Here is a 22,952-nt window from a genome sequence, read left to right on the forward strand (position 1 = left end):
AGCCTGCTGCAGGGCTCGATCCCAGGACCCCGAGATCATGACTTGAGCTGGAGTCAGACACTTAACCAACTGAGCCACCTGGGTGTCCCCCCCCTTTTTAAAAAATTTATTTATTTGAGAGAGAGAGCGAGAGTGGGGGCAGAGAGAGGGACAAGCAGACTCCCTGCTGGGCACAGAGCTCGCTGCAGGGCTCGATCCTAGGACCCTGAGTTCATGACCTGAGCTGAAACCAAGAGTCAAACACTCAACCAACCGAGCTGCCCAGGTGCCCCTGACACGTTCAATACTTCTAACTAAAACAAAACACTCAAGAGAGTATAATACTACAGTGAAAAAAGATATCGTATTTCCCTTCATTGCTAAGTCAAGATTACCCCAATACTGCTATCAATAACATTTTGGCCCACCACTCCTGACTCATCTTCCATTTTATTTGAGTAATTTCATTTCATATGCAAGGACTAAAATACGTGGGCCAATTTACGTACCTTTAGTCCTATATTTTCTAAATATAGCAAATAGCTCATTTTCAATAAATTTAATATGAAATACTTGGGAATTCTTCTTGGTGCAGTGTTATTAAACTGTACATAGTAATTAAGATACTAAAAACACATGCTCCCCAAAGCCACCAGACATCGTAATTATTTTTCAGGCTATTAAGCAAAATGACAGAAGATTTTTTAATGATAAATGTGTTTTGGAATGCATCGGCTAATTCCCTTTTACTTCATGAAATAATGTTTAGCTCCACAGAGTCTAGGTCTGCTATTTAAAGACCAACTCACATTGTCCTTTTGTAACTCAGAAGTCATTCACTGGCTCTTGTTAACACGCCATTGTAGATACTCTGTCTTTCACACACACACACACACACACACACACATTCTGGCTCCATATGGAAATGGCCCTTCCTAAAGTTCTGCCACGCTATTTGTATGTGAAGAAGTGTGACAGACACTGGGACGTAATTCCATTTGGAAAGGTCTTTTATTTATATTTGCCTCTCAAAAGGTCTCTCCTTTTATTTCGACATTTTAGATCAGTGTTGGCTTTTCTAGCAACCATCGGACTAGGCCCGTGTTTTACGACTCTCGCTGGTTTTATTGTGGGAAGACTCTGAAAAAAGTTCCTCAGAGTGTTTTCTATCATGCCTGAGATGCATTTCCAGATTTTGTTTTTGAATCACATGCTAAGGAATGTCCTGAGAACCTCTCTGACACTTAACAACTTTACTAATTAACTTATTAAAAATTTTAACTTTCTATTTCAGCAGCCAGCACCTTTTCACGATACTGGAGTCATCTGTCAGGCATCTTAAAAATACTTTTCAGGTGTTTATGGAGGGGGATGGAAATGGCGCTGTCCCACTGTCTGCTTACATGTCAAATTCTTCTTTGACCATCTGCCTTCGTGTACATGTACATGTCCTTTATGTCTAGCACAAGGTGGGGCGTGGCTTCCAAGAAGCAGAAGGCAAGAGCGCACAGCCAGAAATCAGCGGCCCTAGATCCTAGGTCTAGGCCTCCCACTTACGATCTGTCACTCACTTGGCCTTCCCGTGCCCCTCGTTTCTTCATCTGGTAAACGGAGGTAATGATGCCTGCTTCTCAGAGCCATTGTGAAGATCAGTTTATCTAATGTACATGAAAGAGCTTTACAAACTGAACCGCGCTGCGCCATTATATGGCAGAATTATTATCATTCCTATGGAGTCACGTGGCTAACCTGATCCGAAGACCGGTCACCTATCTGGCCCCAGAGGAGGGAAACTTTAGGGGTGATAAATGCAAAAGTGGTTTTCTAATTTAATGTTTTCATAGCCTAATGGGAACAAGGCAGTAGGACAGAAGAATTGGGTGGGGGGGCGGGGCAGGGAAGGGCAAGTTGAAGTTCCATCTGCCTAGGCTGGAGGACTGGTGGGAAGAGAACAATCTCCGAAAAGATGAGAGGTTACAAAGTAGAAAGGGGTGACCTGGGAACAGGGTGTTTTAAAAAGAGTGGCAGAGCAGAGAATAAAGTCACAAGACTTGTTCACAAGAGGGTGCTGGGTTAAAGGCTGACCTTGAGTCACAAATCACGGAATCACACGGCTGGAAGGAATCTTAAGAGGCCATCTCGTCCACTCCCCCACCATTCAGCAGGACATTTCAACCATCCCAAACAGATGAGACTTTATCCAACTTTGAATGAAATTTGGTGTCAGAGCTTTTCAACTGTTTACAACAGGCAGGGAAACAATTTCTGGAATTCCATTTGAACCGGAACTGAAACTGGGGAAAAACAATAAACAGCGAGATTTTCCTGGGGAAGAATAACAGAGAGCAGCTCAGGGACCACTGAATTCACACTAACTACACAGCTACTCTTAAAGAGAGAGAAAATGTCACCAACAGAGCTGGGTTAGAGGGCAAATGGCCCACAGTATCATCTGGGTAAGAATGTATTGTGATCATTCTTGGTATTTGGGGGGTCTTCTCTCCAGGCAAAAATAAAAACAAAACTTGTGTGTGTGTGTGTATTTAAAGCAATATTGCCTAGCAAATTTCAGAACTGACACTGAGGGCTTAAAGGAGTTCAATTGCTCTGCTAACACAAGACAATAAATCCTTGCACAAATTAGAAACTGAAAAGGAAATAAAAAGGTCCTCATTTCCAATCGTGGGAATGTTACACATGAACTCTGGCTTGGAAGGAGGAGGGGAGGCCATTCCACACCTGCAGGCCTTCCCAGGAAAGGGGCCCGGGCCTGACCCTGAACCCATCCCCTCAAGGTTACACCATGGGACTGTCAATATGGAAATAATGTTACTTTATTCCCTTAGTGAGTATATTATTTTCAGCGCTATCAACAGCAACTATAACCTGAAAGGAGGCAGCTGAGAATTGCTACGGAAGAAAGTGAAGAGTTATTTTGGGAAGTGCTCATAAATGGCCCAGCTACGGTCCATCTGAATGGATGCACGTGGGCATACGTGCATAGACAGAGAGAAGTAGGTAGCTCTGCATTTACAGATGTGTATGTTAGAGCATCCTACTATAGCTTAATAGATGCAGCCCCAAGCAAGGGGCCTAGGAAAATAGCCATTACACTCCTGGACTCACCACTCACTTACATGTGAACTTGGGCAAGTTAACTCGATTCTATCAAGTTCCAATCACTAAAACTTTAGGTCAGTTTAGTCAGGCATTCAGTGAATCCAGATGTTTGGCAGTGTACAGGAAACAACATCTGGATGATTGATCGAATTTTCAACCAAACTCACTGGATGTTTTGGCAGCATGCCCACTCAGCCTTCGGTGGATTTCTGCCTCAGTTTCTCTAGCTATAAAAAAGGGACAATGATCATATATCACTTACCCACAGGGGTCAGTAAGGACTAAATAATGTCCAAAGGTAACAATGAGTTCTTGAAAAGACTGATTCTGTGACAGGACTCTATCTTATACCATTCCAGGTTGACTATTTTTCCCAGTACAACCAGTTAGACTTTTAGAACATGAAATCACTTTGAAATATGGTTATGTGCTATACAAACACGACACATCATCATCATCTTCTTCACCATCATTATCATCATTGTAACGTTCTTTGACTTTCTTAAAATGTCTCACTTTCAGATTGAATCACAGCCAAACTAGGAATTTTATTGAAGGTCTGAAAACAAATGTGTTTGGGCTATGTAAAGCAAGACAGATGAGAAAAAGAAGTCACTGTGGGTGTTTGGAGCCCAAGCAATTTTAACAGCTCTACTTAAACAGGTAAAACTGGTCTATCAATGAGAATTAATTGGTTGCTCAATGGTATTTGTAAGGGAACCAAAAATGTTCACATACACACATATTCACGGCAGAGGTGGGAGAAAGAAATTGTAATGGTGCCTTTTTCAACTCTCATAATATACACCTCCCTACCCATGAACTGGTTTCAGCTTTTGGGGCTGGAAGTCAGAGAAAGGGGACGGAAGGAAACAACATGGGAGAGCAAAGAAGAGACACATCAAAGGGATCTACAATCGCACAAAATTGGGGAAGCAGGTTAGATAGACTGGCAAAAAGTACTGGACTAATGCTCCCTTTCAAACTCAAGTCCTGCCTACAGAGAAAATCCTGAATTATAATCATCTTAATTGCCATTTACTGTCTGTCGGGCATATGCAATTATATATATTTGTGTATATAGGTAAAAATATGTAATACATAAAATATGTTTTATCTATAATTATATTTAAGCTTTCTATAATGGGGGTATAGATCAAATTTCTAATCCTCACAAGAACCTTGTAAGAGAGGTTTTGATATCTCTCTGTACTAGAGATGAGAAAACTAAAGCTCAGGTCCGATGACTTGCCCAAAGTTCTATACCATCTGGTATCTGGTTCTATATCCATCTGGATCCAAAGCCCACGTTCTTCCCACACTCCCACATGGTCCCCCACAGTATGAGTATCAAACCCTCAACGTCTTTGCTACAAGGCTGTATTTTTTAGTGACCACTGGATCACATAGAAGCCCACGTCTGATATGATATGGCATTCCCTTTTTCCACTGGGGAGTACACCCGCAGGCCTTTGATCTTTCTTATGCCTGCCACTCCCTGGTTTTGTCTTTACCTACTCATTGCTCGTGGCAGCTCTGGGCGCTGGCACCCTCTGCGATGCTTCTTGTCCCAGCCCCGCCCACCTCAGGCCGGCCAGCCAGAATGGATGAGTGGCAGCGTCCTCTGGCTCTTCATCACAGGCTGCCTTCTATCTGAAAGCACATTCTCTGCCTGTGCGTCCTTCCAAGGAAGCTATGAATACAGAGCATTAGACTTGTGGGTCCCAAAGGCCCTGGCACCTGGCTGAGCACATAGTAGGTGTTCCTTCAGGTCCACTGACCAAAGAGATCTGTTGATAGTATTCTTTTAGGATTAGGGGCACAGTGATGGAGCCTGAGAGTCTGGCCTCACCAGTGTGTGTGTGTGTGTTGGGGGGGGGTCTAACCAGTTGAGTGGAGCCCCCCAGATAGAGCTGGCTAGAGATAATTGGGAAATTATTCAGAGGACAATGACTGCTGTTGTCCCCAGGTGAAGCGTAGCATGCCCTTACACCTCCACAGAAGTGGTTTACACTGTGCTCTGAACCCTTCAGAGACGCATTCTGGAGAAATCATACTACGTCTAGCCAGGCTCTGCAGAACTTCGTGAGGTTGGGAGTTACAGAGAGAAGGGTCTTTCAGGCAGCGACTTCCATTATCATGTGCTCAGCAGCACTAACAACTGGTTATTAAGTGCTCACTGAGTGCAGAGCACTTAATTAGGCACTGGAGGAGCCAAACCCAAGTGTGTTGTAAATACTTTCACAAAGCCATTTGCAGTGAAATATACCACTATTAGAAAGCCCTTCCAAACATTTTCTAAGAACCACAAAAATGTCATTGCTAATCTTCATATTAAAAAATAAAGCCACGCCAGTGTCTTCATACACAAACCTCTGCCCCTGCATAAGGATTTTAGTTGCATTAAGTTCTTTCTAGGCTACAAATAGAAGTTGGTGGTGCCAGGATCCATGGTGTCACTCTGGTATACGGTGGCACTTTTGGTGGCATTTTTTTTTATTGTGGCCACAAAGCAATCACAAGCAGATGGTACAACTAACTTCTATTTGTGTCTTAGTTACTAAACTCCTCATGAGAGGAAAAACTCTGTGTACAGGTCAAGGGAATCTGTGGGTGTCTCTGTGCATGGCAGTGAGTCAGAAGTTGGCAAGGGTGCAGTGAAGCTGGTCTTCTAGTATCTTCCTAGTGGCAGTGAAAGCTGATACACGTTCCCGTTGGAAAGCAACTTGGAAACATGCGTTAAAATGCTCATATCTTTTAACCTGATAACACCAATATTTTAAGAAAATGATCTAAGATCAGGAGAAAGCGCCACGCGTGAAGAGGTAGCTTTATTTATGATGGTAAAAAATCTGAAGCAATCTCAATGTCCAGCAAAAGCAAGCTGATTATCATGATGAATACTTAAATCTTAGGCAGCCACAAAAAAATGATTAATATGAAGATTTGTGACAACATGAAAAAGTGTTTCCAATGTAGTGTTAATTTTAAGAACTATAAATCACTTGTGTGGTTCCAGTTATGTAACAAGCCTGTGTGAGTGTGGTTTTCTGAACAAATATTAGAAAAGAACAGCTAAAAATGAAAACAGGATAGAGTGATGGGATTGTGAGAAATATTTTTCCATTTTCCAAGCTTTCTCTAATATTATGATATTTTCTTTATTATTTAAAACTGGGATGAAGGGGCATCTGGCTGGCTCAGTTGGAAGGGTGTGTGACTCTTGATTTCAGGGTCATGGGTTCGAGCCCCATGTTGGGTGTTGTGATTACTAAAAAAAATAAATAAACCTAAAATAAAATAAAAATGGAGTAAAAAACAAGAGTCAGAAGTCCTTTTTAACAGAGAGAATCTTTTTCTAAGATTTATTTATTTATTTGAGAGAGTGTGTGCGTGTGCGCGCATGAGTGGGGGGAGGGGCAGAGGGAGAGAGAATCTCTAGCAGACTCCCGCCGAGCATGGAGCCCGACTTGAGGCTTAGTCTCATGACCCTGAGATCATGACCTGAGCTGAAATCACAAGCCGGACACTTAACCCACTGAGCCACCCAGGCGCCCCAACAGAGAGAATCTTTGAAGAAAATGAAGAACGGCTGCCTCTCCGAAAGCCCAAGAACACAACTGGAACAGCGGACACTGACCATCCCTCATTTTTTTTCCCCATTTCCATTTTTGTTCAATTTACCACTTACCTGGTTAATGTGCTTCAGCTTGTCAATAATTTGACTGACCACTGGCTCGGGGCCCTTCATTTTCAGCTCATGGAGGTTGAACTGATTTTTCATGCCATTCCTCGCTGCCTTCTGGCTGTATCTGGAAAGGGGACGGTAAAGAAAAGGTTTGTCACAGGAGGGTCCCAAGCAAAATAAAAGCTGACTATACTTGATGCCAGTGGTCAAGCTGACCACAAGCTCTCTTCAGCCTTTTAAACCGCGGATGACCCTATGGTGCAAAAGTAAACAACTCCAGATAGAGTCTATTTGCAATGGAGAACCTTCAACAGTCAACAAACATTAATTCAACATCCTTTTTTTTTCCCCCCCAAGGAGTTGGGGATACAACAATGAACAAGACAGACAAAGTCCCCTCCCTTATTGTGTTCTGGATCTACTGTGGCGTCCAGAAGAGTAAGGGCCACTGGCAACTCAGAGTGATGAGAGCTACTTAGTTAAGGGAGGTCCTGCGTCTTAGTCAGGGGAACACGCAGAAGGGACCTTAACTCTGAGTGTGCTCTCTACTCACTGGAAAAAGAAAGACGCTTGTATATTCTTTACCTCTTCCTTCTCCTCCACTGCCTCCTCCCACTATTTCTTGTAGGCCTTGGAGTTGGGTTTCTTTTCAGGAGGCATTCCCAAGCCATGTACAGTATAAATTTGCCCTTGCCTGAAACACTTTTTCCCCCCAATTACAACAGGATAGTCGGTGCGTTAAGGGCAAATTCGTATTTCTTTTATTTGTATTTTTAATTACAAAAATAATAATGTTCATTGTAAACAATTTAAACAGTACAGAAATAAACAAAGCATAAAGTAAAAGTTCCCCCATCATCCCATCCTTCCAAGAGAGAAGCATGGCTAACAGTCTGATATATATTCTTCTAGGGGTTTCCACACACTTTTACTAACACATAATTCTAACCCAAATTGGAAGCATACTAGTCATGCTGATTTGCAACTTTTTATCACTTAACATATATCTTGGACATATTTCCATGTCAGAACATAAATAGCTGTCTTGTCCTTATTCTTCGGTATGGCTATATCATAATTTATTTATCCAATCCCTGATGAAAAATGGAGTTATTTCTAATAATTTGCTAATAAAACAATGCCGCAAAGAACATCCTTGTAATGGATAATTTCCTAGAATTTAGTCACTTCATATTTCTTTTTTTTTAAGATTTTATTTATTTATTTATCTGAGAGAGAGAGAGAGCATGAGCAGGGGGAGGGGGAGGGGCAAAGGGAGAAGCGGACTCCCTGTTGAGCAGGAAGCCCGAAGTGGGGCTTGATCCAAGGACCCTGAGATCATGACCTGAGCTCAAGGGTGACGCTTAACTGACTGAGCCACGCAGGCGCCTCTCATTTCGTAATCCCAAATTATGACATGCAATAAATAATTAATACTACTGTGTTTTTGCATATGACTGTACAAGGCAGTTTCTTATCATTCAGCTTACTTGAGCTTCTCAACCATACTGTGATGTGGGTAGGGCAGACATCTTTATTATTTATTACTGAAAATTCCACAACTTCAGAAGATATTGATCTGGTTTTGTTAGGTGTTCCCTTCCATGATATAATGTATCTGCCAATATTCAGGACATGCCTTGAAAAAGACGTGTGGTAGCAGAGGAGGTCAGGAAATCTAGTTCTGACTTTCATAATTAAAAGGCATCCAATGAAAAGGAAAATACTTTTTTAAAATAATCCCTACACCCAACATGGGGCTCGAACTCACGACACCAAGATCAAGAGTCGGGTGCTCTTTCGACCAAGCCAGCCAGGCACCCCATGGAAAGGAAAATATTTTGTAGTAAAGTTGAAGAGAACATTTGATTGCATTTCTTCTGAAATGATAGCCTAACATATTCTGCTTATTTAACTTTGAAGATTAGTGAATACACAGATCACCAACCATCAAACACCAGTTGCCTCTGGGGCTATATTAAAGAAACGCAAAGTAGCGTTCTTTATTTATATATCTTGTGGCAATCAGCTTACCAGCCTCCTCTTTTATGTTCACATAATGCTGTTTAAATACCATCTCCCTCCTGATGATACCAGCAACTTCATCATGTCTTTCTTTGCACCTACTGACGCCTGAAGCAGAGACCCTATTCACAGATAAAGAGGCAAGGCTTATTATAAATCTTCTGAAATGAACTTCAGGAATGTGTCCCCAGAGACATTTCCAGGGACTTATTCATATTGAAGCTTGCCGGCCACTTTTATGCCTGCTCCTACAAAACAAACGTCTTCCTAAAGTTTATGATCCTCATTGGAATAGTGTAAAGACATCTTCCAATGTAGCGATTTTGCCCTATGCTCCCTCTTCCAAATCACCTATAAATATTAAATCACATTAGTTCCCAGCTGATCCCTTGTGGCCCTACTGTATTCTTTCCCGCCATCTGGAAAAGTGTCCCTATTGCTTGCTCTATTTTTTTGTTTCTTATCTCCAAGCTATGGATCAGGAGCCAGGACAAAACACTGCTCTCCAATCCCATGGTGACTCAATTTTTTAAAAACAGCTTTGGGTTGAAAAGCTTGCCAAACTTTTTGAAAGTTGAAATAGCATCCACTGTTCCGCTCTATCCATGTGCTATTTAAATCCTCAAAGGACTTCAGTAAATTAAGCATGGTTTCTGGTTACAGAAGTGTTAGGAGGAGCTGGCCTGTGGCTTCAACCTAAAACTTGCCTTTATTTTCTGTGTTCCGCAAAGCAGTAACCCAAAGTACTGATCCAACTGATTCCCATAGCTGCTAAAATTTCATGGCACTGTTTTAAAACTCGGCGTTCTTGCACTCTCTCTTTAGGTGTCTCAATACCTCCCCCATTTCTGTTTCCCACCACTCTACCCTGTTCTCCTTAGCCGGACAAAATACAGAATGGAATCTTAAAAGCCTAAATGGAATATTACGCAGACGTGAAAAGGACGAAGTCGAGCTGTATGTGTTGGCATGAAGCCAAATTCAAGATACATTGTTGCAGATATAAGCAGTGGTCAAGAATGTACGATGTGATTCCATTTGGGGTAAAAATGGGTCTGCAGAGGCATGACTCTCCTGTACTTTATATGTGTCCAGATAGACGCAGAACATTTTTAAGAAATGATAATAGCAGTTATCTCTGGTGAGCAAGGGGAGATGTTGGGGAACTCTTAATTTTATTTTATGTTCTTCCATATCTTGTACATTTTTAAAGCTTTATAATAATTTAATGTTTAACGAGTGAAGTTTTATATAGTAGTTAATTTTCTTAAGGCAAAAGAAAAAACAAAAGGAAGGAAAAGATAATTAAAAGCAGGGCCTATGGGAAATCCTTCTTGGTAAGAGTTACGGTGGCCATTACTAACAGCCCAGCTCAAAGGTGACTTCTTTTTTTTTTTTAAAGATTTTATTCACTTATTTGTCAGAGAGAGAGAGAGAGTGCAAGCGCACAAGCAGGGGGAGTGGCAGACAGAGGGAGAAGCAGGCTCCCCACTGAGCAGGGAGCCCGATGTGGGGCTCGATCCCAGGACCCTGGGATCATGACCTGAGCCAAAGGCAGACGCTTAATGACTGAGCCACCCAGGTGCCCCTTGTATTCTTTTTCTTAAAGAGGCCTCAGCGAATGGTATAACTTCAGATGCCAAAAATCTTTAAATCAATCCCTGAGTGCCTGCCTGAAGAAGGAACGGAGCGGGAGATGAGGTTGTTGAGGATAATGGAGAATCTTGGTTTTTTTTTTAAGATTTTATTTATTTATTTGTCAGAGAGAAAGAGAGAGAGAGAGAGAGCACATGAGCAGGGGGAGTGGCAGAGGCAGAGGGAGAAGCAGGCTCCCCGTGGAGCAGGGAGCCCGATTCGGGGCTCAATCTCAGGACCCCGGGATCATGACCTGAGCCGAAGGCAGACGCTTAATGACTGAGCCACCCAGGCGCCCCTCAAAGGTGACTTCTTAGGACAGAACGCATATTTACAGAACGCAATATACACGATGTCGCCCTGGACGTCTCCCAAACACAGATCCAACAGTATCGCTATTCAGTGAAATTTTGTGTTCTTGGGAGATATGACATTGAGGTCAGAGAAATAAATAATCCGCCACGACCACCACCACCAGCACGCCACAAGACAAGCACCAAAGGCCATCTGAAAATCTCTAAGGACAACAGGAAAATGAATGCAGGAGAATGTCGCCTCGGCTATAGCAATGTGGCAGATGTGATGTGCCCCCGGGGAATTTTATGGAACATGCATGCTCCGCTTCAAGCCCGGAGGGACTCGGTTAGGGGTGTCTCCGTAGCTTTTGCATTAATTAATTCAGCATTTCATTTTCACTGGCTCCCTCTGTGCCACTGGCGTGCAGGGTCCATGAGAGCCTCTGAACGGGGACGAGCCATCACTGCGCGACCCTCATCCACAGACTGCCCAGGGCGCCAGGAACGGGGACGCTGTCGGCCACAGAGGATTTTAATGATGAGTTATCTACTTAGTGACACTCATCTCTAATTAGATTAATTGTCCTCTCTCAGGAATACCGCTTCTTTCCTAAAGCTCTGCCATGGTTCTGGCAATGAATACCAGCCAGCGGAGGAAGAAAAATGAAGAGAGAAGTTCCTACCTCCAGAATCTCAAGTTTTCTTAGCTGGACATGTTACGTGTGATCTAAAAAGCATCACCTTTACATATTACATGCGGTGTCTTTGCCTTTTCCTACCCACTTTGGTATCTGCTTAGCACAAAAATGTCTGCCATAATGCCAAGAAATCCCTATTTGTGAAGTGAAAAGGGGGACATGGTTCTGTTCAGGCAGATTGGTCAAGGATTGGGGGGGAGGAGAAGGGGGGTACTGGTGCAAAAGCCATAAAGAGAAAAGGAACCTAATTAAAACAGGACATCTGGGCATGCTTGTCTTGGGACAGCTGAAGCAAAGAGAGCACTTGTAGAAGAGGAAGAGAGGCAAACAAGCGTAAACTGGGCGATCTTTTCTTCCCATTTCTGTGCTGGCTGCAGCAGCAAGGATGTAGTGGAAAGAAATCAATGAATTCAAATGTGGAAATCGCTGGAAACGGAAGCACCCTTAAGAGATCATCTTGTCCAATCCACTCATTGGTAGGTGAAGAAACTGAGACCCAGAGAGGGGCTTTTCTACCAGCACAAGTTGTTAGTATCACAATCCCCCCTCTAGAAGAAAGTCCATTCTTTAAAAGGTCCCTTAAAGGGGCACCTGGGTGGCTCAGTCGTTAAGCGTCTGCCTTCGGCTCAGGTCATGATCCCAGTGTCCTGGGATCGAGCCCCGCATCGGGCTCCCTGCTCCGCGGGAAGCCTGCTTCTCCCTCTCCCTCTGCCACTCCCCCTGCTCGTGTTCCCTCTCTCGCTGTGTCTCTCTCTGTCAAATAAATAAATAATCTTTCCAAAAAAAAAAAAGGTCCCTTAAAATGCACACTGCTGATTTCAAACATTGTTAGCCAGGATATAAGGCAGGGAGGCTTCTAGAAAATGCACTTTCCTTCTTCCCCTAGGCATTAGAATGGTGGCAAGTGTTTGAGAGCAAGTCTTAGAAGGACTAACTCCCCCCCCCCCCCGCCCCCAAATAAGTGATTTTACCAAAGTTTAATTTGCCGCCAGGTTAGACCAAGAGCTGTAAGTTACAGAGCTCACATTCTCAGAGCGCCATCTTATGGAAAGACGGCAGTACTGTCTGCAGCCCCTGATTTATCAGCTCATTTCTTTGGAAATGAATAAATAATCCACAGTAATCACTATGGGAAAATGGGGTAATTGAAAGAGTATAAATAGCTTTAAAAACAAACCAGAACACAGGGTAGAAAAACCATCTTGTTAAGAGGCCTAAAAACAGTTCCTTCTATGCAAGATGCCGTCTTAATTTACATAAATGAACAGAAAAATAAAGCAAAGGTGAAAAGAGCTGAGTTTTGTAAATACATTTAATAAAGATAGCAACAATTTGCTTCTTATTTATTTATGCACATATTTAAAGGAAAATGTTTTCCATATTTGTCAGCATAGCAGTACCACTTGAGAGCAAATCTCAACCAGGAGAGTGCCAGAAACATACACCCACCATACTCCTAGAAGCCCCTCTGTTCTGGAACAACAGCCTTTCAGAAATTAATTACAAATACATTTCAACAGACAGGAAGTAAAAGCTAGAGAAGAAACCGGAGAGATGTCGATCCATTTATATCTCATTTAGTGGGCATTAACTATATAAGGGACTATCTGTATTAGAATCTGTTTTTCACCTAGTTTCAAAGCTCCCCGTGAGGGGTGGAGGGGGGGGGACTGAAAGATTGGTCTTGGAATATACTCAAGAAGTCATTTAAACCTAAAGAAGCAAAGAATATTTTCCAGATGGTGAGGAAAGCGTGAGAAGTTGAAAATCACCTGCCATGGGGAGAAGAGTTTGGCTGTGGGGAACAGCCCCCCACCGAGAAGGGAATGCAGAGAGAAAAGGCCGATGATGAGGGGATCACCTGAACATGGGTCCAAGGAAGCAAACTCTGCAGAGGAACCTCGAGGTAAGGAGAGAGAAAAGTAAATAAGGAAGCCAAAATGAGACCGCGGCTAGGCAGAGCCCGGGGTGTGGGAAGGCCGGTGAGGACTGCCTTCTGGGCTTAGAGCCCGGCCACCAGCAGTCCGGATGCCAGGCCAAGGCAGGTGGCACTGGCGCAGGGCTCTCGGGGGGGGGGGGGGTGTCCTTGCGGAAGGACATATCAAGGAGGAGAGGACTTCGACCCAGTTTCACTCTTACAAAACCAGAAAGAAATATGTAATTCAGAAGCTCGGGAACCGGGGGGTTAGGGTGTCAGAGGACAGGGTGTGCAGTTGGGATTTATTATTCAATCACCCCAAACTCATTTATCAAGTCCTCTTAGAGCAGAGAACTAGCCCAGAAAACCAGATGTTTTCTCGTCCCACTGGAGTTAAGCCAAAAGGAAATGATCTTTACCTGTTTTAAGTTAGCTTTTTTTTTTAAGTTAGATTTTAACTCATGGGAATGAATATCGGGGTCGGAGAGAACCCTCAAAATCATTTAGTCCAATGCCCTCTACTTACAGATGGGCAGAATGGGGCCCGGAGAGGCCAAGCATCCCTGCAGATGTGACTTGCACAGAGCTGTCATGCTCCCCAATGGAAGAGCCAAGAAAGGAGTCAGAGAATGGGTCAATAGCCCATGATAGCATTGTGGCACAGCGACGGATGGTCAAAATAGTGATCAGTCATTAGTTTTAGGGGGTGAAAGTCAGTTTAGTATATGCAGTTTACCAAGACCACAAGTACATCATACACTTTAGAAAGGTTGAGTCACATGGCAGAAGGAGCCCCAGCCTTGTCGTCGAGACATAGGTTCATGAGCTGGTTTCCACCACTTATGTGTGCCTTTTGACAAATAATGAAACCCTGCTGGGCTGGAGTTTCCTTCTCTGTAAAATGGGGATGATGCCACCTGCCTTGTTTTGAGGACGAACTGATAGCCCGAATGCTAGTACATTGGGACAACACAGGCAATGTGCTTAAAACAGTGCCCGGCACATCCAGATGAGGGTTGCTGTGATTATTATGTGAACACACTGAACACCGTGCTGACATGCAGTAGGTGTGCAATAAATGGTATTAGAAAAGGATTTCCGGAAGGAGGATGGAGACACCTTGCGATGAATAGTCAGGGGAAGCCTCAAATCCACTCCTCCCCACGCTGGAGAGACCTGAAGAAATGGAAAGCGTCTCAGTTGTCTAAGGACGCCCCCGTTGAAGTCCAAGTCTAAGCAGGGGCACTGATGGTGTAGGATTAGGGAAGAATGAGCACGGCCAAAAGCACCCAAAGCTTTCTTTCCAATTGTGATTGAGCAGTGACGTGTGCGTAGCTTCAGCAGAGATATCCTCACACAGCGCTTCCAGGGGACAGGTCCTCTGGGGGGAGGGGGGACTCACCAGACAGGACTTCAAATGGTTCCAACTTAATTGTCACCTGCTGAAGAACAAATCATTTCCTGAGGCCCAGGGCAGTGACCAACCCACTTGGGGTGTCAGAATCCCGACCCACTCGTCCCCCCCACATTTTACATTCCTCCTCTCTGGGACCCCAAACTGTCTAGTCCCACTTTGCAGAAGTGTCACAAGTCATTAATTCGATGGCTCCTGAAAACACCCACACGCTTTTTCAAATCTCTCTTGAGGACACCGCTTTGTCTGTCTCAGGTCCCCGCGGGTCCACAACAAACAGCCATTCTTCAACGCAGTGATCTGCCAAATGGAGGCTGGGACCCTCAGAGTCAACCTACAGTCACACTTCGCTGACCAGTTTGAGAGGCAGGCATGCCGGAGTTAGGGAAAAAGGGCACTTGTTTTCTTCCCTCGTGTTGTGTTTCAAGCATATGCAGTAACAAAGGAAAGCCTCCTCGGTGTTGTTCTGGGCGTCCCACCGAAGATCACGAGGGGAGGACACACTGCGTTCCCGTGAATAGGTACCGCCAACATACTTGAAAGGAAAGCTCACTATTCCTGTCACTGTTCGGCTGTCAGTTCCTCTTGTCTTGGCCACACTCCTGTGCAGGCCTCAAAGCCTTCAGCGTGCCCGATTAGGCCGACCCGGAGCCTGAGCTCGCGGTGACAAAGGCAGGAAGGCGATCACTTCCCTGACTGGCCTGTCAAGCCCCAGGCTCTGGAATTAGTCTTGCGCCTCAAAACCAGTCTTTCTTGTTTGGGGAGTGAACCCCAGAGGTTTGGGCATGACTTCCTCTTGCCGGCTAGATTTCCCTGGGCTCTGCCACCTGAACTCTGTCCTGGTTTCCTTGTTTATATTCGTCTCTGGGTCAGTCCTCTGCTTCACGCCGTGCCTGGCATACAGTAGGCAGTCCATAAATGTCTGTTGAACTGAACAGAGACTGAATGCCTCACCCAGAGCACAGCTTGTATGGTGGAGACTCTAACCTACTCTGCCCAGCTCTTGTCAGCTGTCTTCTCTTGGGGGCCTCCCCCCACCCCTCAATTTGTAGCCCCTGAGTGAAAACCTGCCTTACGCTGGACTCCTGTCTGGGTCCTGCCAGGAAAACCAGCCACTGTGTCCCATCCCCTAGATGGCACCACTTTGGAAACCAATGCCTACCTGGAGAAAGGCAGGGTTCCTTCCCTAGGCCCCAGTGAATATCTTTATTCAGGTGGTGGGTCACTTCCCACCTGACTGGGCCAGCCCGACAGGTAAGTTCCCCCAGCCCCAGCGCCACTCCTTCTAGCCTCTGTACCATCCCCCTGGATCAGGCAGTGCGCGCCCACGCCAAGCCCATCCATCATACACACCTGCTAGCAATATCAATTCTTCTCCGAGTGTAAACTTCAGCCCATTTCTGAGTCTGAATTAATGTGATTCTACCGCTTTAATAACACATGTGATATACCTGTTACATTTCCTATGGTCAAGGCAGTAACTTTGAAAGCGTGTCAGGGGTGTCTGGTTGGCTCAGTCAGGAAACCATGAGACTCTTGATCTTGGGGTCATGAGTCTGAGCCCCACATTGGGTGTAGATATTATTTAAAAAAAAAAAAAGAGTTCCAAATCTGATGGCAAAGTGCCTAGGTTCTCAGTTCTGGGCATCCAAGAAAGGATTTTCCATCTTCCATCAGTAACAGAATGCAAGTGCTGTCTACTCAACACTTCCCTGTTAAGCATCTACACAGCCCCGAGCTCAGCCACAGAACCACCCCCCCTCGCCTCGGTAGCTGCAGGTCCCAAATTTTCCAGTGTTCTGGCCCACTATCTCTAATCTGGACTTCCCATGAAGCCCAGATCCTGCCTTTGGCTTTGGCAAACCTGGTCCTCAGAAAATGACATCTTCGACTAGTGACTGTGTTGGATCCCCCAGCAAATCTGTGACCTAGAGTGTGAAGCTCTACTTCTTCCTGCCCCACCTACACACATGCCAGCCTCCATCACGACACCCAGAGCGCTTGGCAGAGGGTGCCGCGGGGGCTGATGGGAGGACGAAGGAAACCGCCCCCGCCCAAGAATAATGGTGACCTGGTGTTAGACTTGCCCAAGGACACTGAAAAGTCTTGCCTGCAGAGAGCGGACCGGCTCCTTCTGCTGTCTTCTTCCCTTGAAAGCATTCCCCGAGCCCCCGACTCCAGGCTGCCGTCAGAGCCCGGGGACGGAGGCGGGTGGGAGGAAGCACAGTCCACACGTCTGCTTGGTGGGAGATGGTGGCGATGGTGGACCTGGGCAGGGGGGACTAGAACAGAGTCCCTGAGCACAGCAGAAAGGGCCTACCATTTGTCAGCGTCCCATGATCAGAATAGCTGTGCCCTGGGCAGACCCAAGCTGGGCACTGCCGCTCTCTGCTTGTCAGCAATCAAATCAAACCAAACAATCATGAAACCAAACAATCAAGGAAAGGTGAACTGGAGTGTAAACCACCCCCACTCCAACCAGCCCAGTGGCTGCAGGTGCCGTCAGCCCCTCGACTCTCTGCACCTGCTCGGCTGCCGGAACAAGTGGCCCATTGTGTGAGGCTGGGTGCACGGAGGTGCCAAGCAAACGAGAGGGGACTCTCCTGACCAGAAAGTAGATGGCATTCCAGGAAAACTTTACTAAGCCAAATAAAAGTGACTGTAAAGCACTTGGTGAAATATAAAACGGCTATATAAATACTTCATAAAAGCTCACGGCAACGCACACAAGGACAACTAGGTCAAAACTTAGCCTCGCTCTCTAGCCTGGAGGGTCTCGGAGAGAGTGAAAATTGTCTCCCTCCTGCCGGTTTGCTCAGCCACTTTGTATTCCTCTCCTCTTACCTGCCCTTCAGCCCTGGGCACTTCTCTCCACGGAGCTCTCCCCTCACTGACAGATCTCTGTGGTTAGAGGGTTTCTAATTTCAATTCCGGGTGGTTGTGTCATAGAGAATCTGGGGCAACAGACACTGAATCCCATTTCTCTGGCTCAGAAGCCCCTTTGGGGTTATGTGGTGCTATGGGGGGAGACATTTTCTTTAAGGTTTAATTATATGAATTTCACCCCAAACTCTCCAATATCAGAAACTCAAAACAACTCTGACAACATCTCAGACAGCCAAACCACCTGCTCCCCTGTAGCCCCAGAGATACCTGGAGGAGTCAAATGAAGGGTTCATTGCCATCCTAAGGACAGCGATTATACCCTGGGGCTCCTTTGGAAGCACTTTCACTTTGGTCTGTTTGGGAAGGCATCAGGGAAAGAACTGGGAATTCCCAGTCATCAAGGAGGCTTGATGGCATTCCTCCTCATTTCGGACTCCCTCCCCCTCAAATATCCTTGTCATAGGAGCCCAGAGCCTGTTAGAACTGGAAAGAGCTTTCAAGGTCACTTTGTCCAGCTCCTTCATTTTATAAATAGAAGAGAAAGCTGAAGGGCAGTGACTTGTCCAAGGTTGCACACCAGTTCATGGTAGACCTAGGACCCAGGCTGGATGGACTTCCAGCCTCGGGCTAAGAGGGTCTCTTCTTACAAGGGCTCCAGAGCTCCATAGGGGATACACAGGCAATGGTTTTTTATTATAGGAGCCATGTCTGTAGAGACTGAGTGGAGGGCTAGCCTCAGAGGCAGATAGGCATTTGATAAGCAGGGCAGTGTCGTGGGTAGAGGGGCACAGACTCCCTGAGTCTAGAGCCCATCTCCGTAGTGCTGTGGCTTTGGGTTAGTTGCCTAGCCTCATCAGTAAAATGAGGGTAATAATAACGTCCAGCTCAGAAGGCTACTGTGAAGATAACTCAGTTAATGCACACGAGGTGCCTAGCACAGTGCCTGGTGCATGGGACGCACCATAGACATGCTAGGTATGATGAGCATTAACCCCCTCTGCTGTCTCAGTCCTACTTTCTGAAGTTTTGCTATGCCTTTAGATAGGATTTGGGGGGTACAGGGAAGACAGACGGGATCAACATGTTTCAGGGAGGAAATGGTAAGAGAAGTCCCAAAATGAAGGCAGAAAGACCAACAGAATGGGTGAGCTGCAGTTCCCCCAGCCCGCCTTCTTCCCTCCAATGGAAACCCCTACAACCGCACCTTTCTTCCATACTTAGAGGCTGCCCGAGGCATAGGCGCCCACAGGTGACCAGCTGTCTCGCTTTGCCTGGGACTGAGGACTCAGAACCTTCTGTGCCCAAAAGGAGAGGTCTCAGGCAAATTGGGACAAGTTGATCCCTGTAGGGGCCCCAGGGTGTTTGCTGTTTGGGACTACTATTTGTTAAGGCCATCGTGCAGGGGACTGCTGCTGGATGCCATCCATTAGCATTGACAAAGGCTGGATTACCCAGAAGCCATGTATAGCGATTTTTTAAAAGGCTTTATTTATTTACTTATTTTGGAGAGAGGGAGAGAGAAAGAGAGAGCATGCGAGTGAATGGGGGGAGGGGCAGAGGGAGAGAGAATCTCAAGCAGATTCCAACGCAGGGCTCGATCTCGCGACCCTGAGATCAGGACCTGAGCCAAAATCTAGAGTCAGATGCTTAACTGACGGAGCTGCCCAGGTGCCCCATGTGTAGCGATTTTTAATGGGCCTTTCCTCATATCTATGAAGGGAGGGGAAAAAGCGCTTCCTACATAAATGGATTTCACCAGGGGAACGTTAGCCAATTTGAGGATGATGGTCTTTAGCAGGACATTCACCCAGTAATAGGCTCATTATCATGGATTCTTATTTGTTTGCTTTGATTCTCTGATGCAGGCTATCTTTCTCTAGGTTCTATTCCCAGGGCTGTTATTACATGTGTTTGAAAGTAATAAAACTACATTTATTTTAAAATGGTCTGTCACTCAGACTTTTCATTAATTTAAACTGACGCTACCAATCCCTCAAAGTATTTCCTTATCCAGGGCCAACTGGTTTCTTCAGCACCATGGACTGACTTGTTTAAAAATAGAATCTGTGGGGATGGGTGGATTTGCTTCAAGAAAAAAAAAAAATTAAAAAGTAATATCTCTGGAAAGATGCAGAGAGAGAGAGATACCCAGGAAGCTGCTAAAGCCTTTGTGAAGAGAGCCCAGTAATGCTGTGTTAATTAGCCAACACACAGTTCCATTTATTCAGGGCAGAACTTCCCATCATATCTGGTCTACTTATTTCTACATCAATACCTAGTAAATGCGGGGCGCTTCATAATTTTCAAAGATCTTTCAAATGCATTTTCTTATTGGAGGCTCGCAGCAACCCTACGGAGGTAGTAAGGAGGAGGCATTCATTTCACCATTTCACAGGAGAAGACAAAACACAGAGAGTTGCAGCAGCCCCCCCAAAGGTGCACAGTGATGCCACAGGGGAGCCAGGTCTGGTACTCAGGTTTGTTTAGCCACAAGTACGTTCGTCGGTTCACCCACTGAATTCAATAAACACATCTGGAGATGTTACTCTGTGGCAGGGGCACCTAAGCAATGAGGATACGCAGGGAGAAGGAGCTAGTAGAAAATGACAGACATGTGTGAAACTTCCAACACAGGATAATACAGGGGCCAGCCTAGTGGGGCACCCGGGTGCTGAGGGGTCCTAAACCCAGACTAGGGCATGGGGCAGGAGGACTCAGCCTCCTCAGTAGAGATGCCATTGAGTTAAGGATAGGTAGGGGTAAGCCAGTCCAACAGCTCTTTCTCTGGCCCCTTCTAGAATAGTCCTTGGCTTCATCCTCTCTGGTAGTATCTGGAGATTAAGTTTTCAGCCTGAGTTCTTATGGAGCACAACCCTCCTACCTGTCCCTCCAATCCAAAGCTGATGTACCCCAGCCTCGGGTGAGGACAGCTTAGTCTGGCTTCTGTGGAACAGAGACTCCTCCCAGCTCTGGGCCCGAAGCTGTGCAGATGAGTGGCTCAAACCAGGCAAGAGTTCATGGTTTGGGTGGTTTTTAAGATCACCTGATATGGGGGGTCACTAAAATATGAGAGGGCAAAGAGTAGGAAGCTCCCATGACACTGGAGCCACCAATTAAAATGTTTCCTTCACAGGGAAATGCAAGGTCATTATAAAGGCGACAAAGCCAAGAATCAAAGCCATGCTCACGTAAAAGAATAAAATTCATTGGCTCGAGAAATTGGGAGATCACAACTGATTTTAATGATCTCTCTCCTTTTCCACAAAGGTTAAGCCAAGGGTGACAGAAAGGACATTAGAGCCTTGGGCAACTTGCCTTGACCGACAACTAGACCCGTCCTGGTTTCTAATGTAAGTATTTGAGGAAGATTCCCTGTGTTAATCAAAATTAGGAAATCCTAGGAGAAGCTCTTTCAGCCATATTTGCTATAAAACGCAATACGAAGGGAGGGAGGTCAGCCCGGTACATAGCCTTAGATGCAAATAACTCTCACTTGATCCCCAGTGGACTCGAATGCCTACCAACTAGGATCAAGGCACACCAACCAAATGTGCACCAACTGGGACCAAAGATGGAGTTTGTCTTGTTTTGTTTTGGAAGAAAGGAGAGGAAATAAGTTAAAAATGAGAGGGAAGGGGTGAAGCTGTCTTCCTGAAGAATTAAGAAATGGGTCCTGGAATGGAGCTAAAATCAGGCCTAGCTCCGTCTATCTTCCAGGGAAGAACTGCAAGGGCCTTTTTTATAGGCTTCTCTTACTGAACAACAGAAATAGTAGCTACCATTTCTCAAGGGCCTACTGTGTTCCAGGCGCTATACTCTGCATTTCACCATCCCTCTGAATCCTCTCAACAATCTGTTAAGGTAGAAATGATCAACCCCATTGTACAGATGGGGAAACAGGGACTCAGGGAAGAGAAAGAGCTAGGGCACACTAGAGCAGAAATCCAAACCCAGGCTGGCTGATGCCAAAGTTATACGCTTAAACACGCCTACACTGGGTCTTACGATTGCCATGTTGAAATTTGCCTCTGTGTGCTTTTTGCTAACCCCCAACTGTTTGGCTGTATGTCTATCAGTAAAAGTCATCAGAAACTCAAACGATATTGTGCCCTTGCTTAAGTATGGGAGGAAAGGACAAAATGTGGAGAGCTGAGCTTCTTTCAAAGAGGCCGCCAAGAGCTCGTACGCTGGGGGAAGAACTGGCACCAGCTGGTCACTTCCTGCAGCCTGTCGGGGAGAAGAATCACTGCCACCCTGACAGTCACAACATCAAAGGAGCCTGAGGGGTCTGAGGGCAGGCCCATCGGTGGCAGGTTCCAAAGCGAGGCTTCCCTGACAGACCTTTCCCTGTCCTTCACGTGACCAAGTTAAAGAGTCTGTTCTCTTTGATACTGAGCGACTACCTACCAGGAGGACCAACATGTTTGATCAGCTACCCCATTCAACAGTTGGGTTCCAAAAGACTTGTAGATATGTCTCCCAGATCCAGTTTCCTTTTACAGAAAGAATGGCCTAGACTTTTTCACCCTTGCTCTGGCCTGTTCAACCAAACGATAATGATGTGGTCACATCAGCAAGGCTGTCATTTACTCAGTGCCTACTTGCCAGAACACATCTTCGGTGACGTGGAGTATCATCCCCATCTTACAAGTCTGGTAACAGACTTTGATGTCCAATGACCTGCCTGAAGCACACAGTGTCTGAACCAAGATTAAAATCTCCATCTGATGGAACTGGAGGATATTAGGCTGAGCGAAATAAGTCAGTCAGAGAAAGACAATTATCCTATGATTTCACTCCTCTGTGAAACTTAAGAAACAAAACAGAGGATCATAGGGAAAGGGAGGGAAAAATAAAAAAAGACGAAATCAGAGAGGGAGACAAACCCGAAGAGACTCTTAACTCTAGGGAACAAACTGAGGGTTGCTGGAGGGGAGGGGGTGGGGGGATGGGGTGACTGGGTGATGGGCATTAAGGAGGGCACGTGACGGAATGAGCACTGGGTGTTATATGCAACTGAGGAATCATTAAACTCTACCTCTGAAACTAATAATGCCCTATATGTTAATTAATTGAATTGAAAATTTAAAAAAATAACATTTCCATCTGTATCACTCTAAAGACTGTACTTTTCCCAAGATGCACCAGTCACCTGGCTCATGTTTGCTAACCTCTCAGGGTCTTCTTACTATAATCCTCACCACTGAAGACCAACTGGCTGAGAACCAACAATTTGCAGACCACAAAGACTGGCCGTATGCCCTCAAGGCTTTTCCCAAAGAAGATACAGAAA

The 22,952-nt window shown here is 45.4% G+C and overlaps 1 protein-coding gene across 1 annotated transcript in view; it reads right to left on the minus strand.

The window, feature by feature from the left end:
• GPC3 (glypican 3) overlaps positions 1 to 22,952 on the minus strand; it is a 416,111-nt gene that overhangs the window by 93,387 nt on the left and 299,772 nt on the right. The window contains exon 6 of the mRNA XM_045882705.3: positions 6,791 to 6,911. Within this exon, the coding sequence (XP_045738661.1) occupies positions 6,791 to 6,911 (121 nt within the window). The remainder of the gene's footprint in view (positions 1 to 6,790; positions 6,912 to 22,952) is intronic.

This window comes from Mirounga angustirostris, unplaced genomic scaffold (assembly GCF_029215605.1).
Source record: "Mirounga angustirostris isolate CCGP_5_RB_7025 unplaced genomic scaffold, mMirAng1.0.hap1 SCAF_11, whole genome shotgun sequence".
NCBI lineage: Eukaryota > Metazoa > Chordata > Mammalia > Carnivora > Phocidae > Mirounga > Mirounga angustirostris.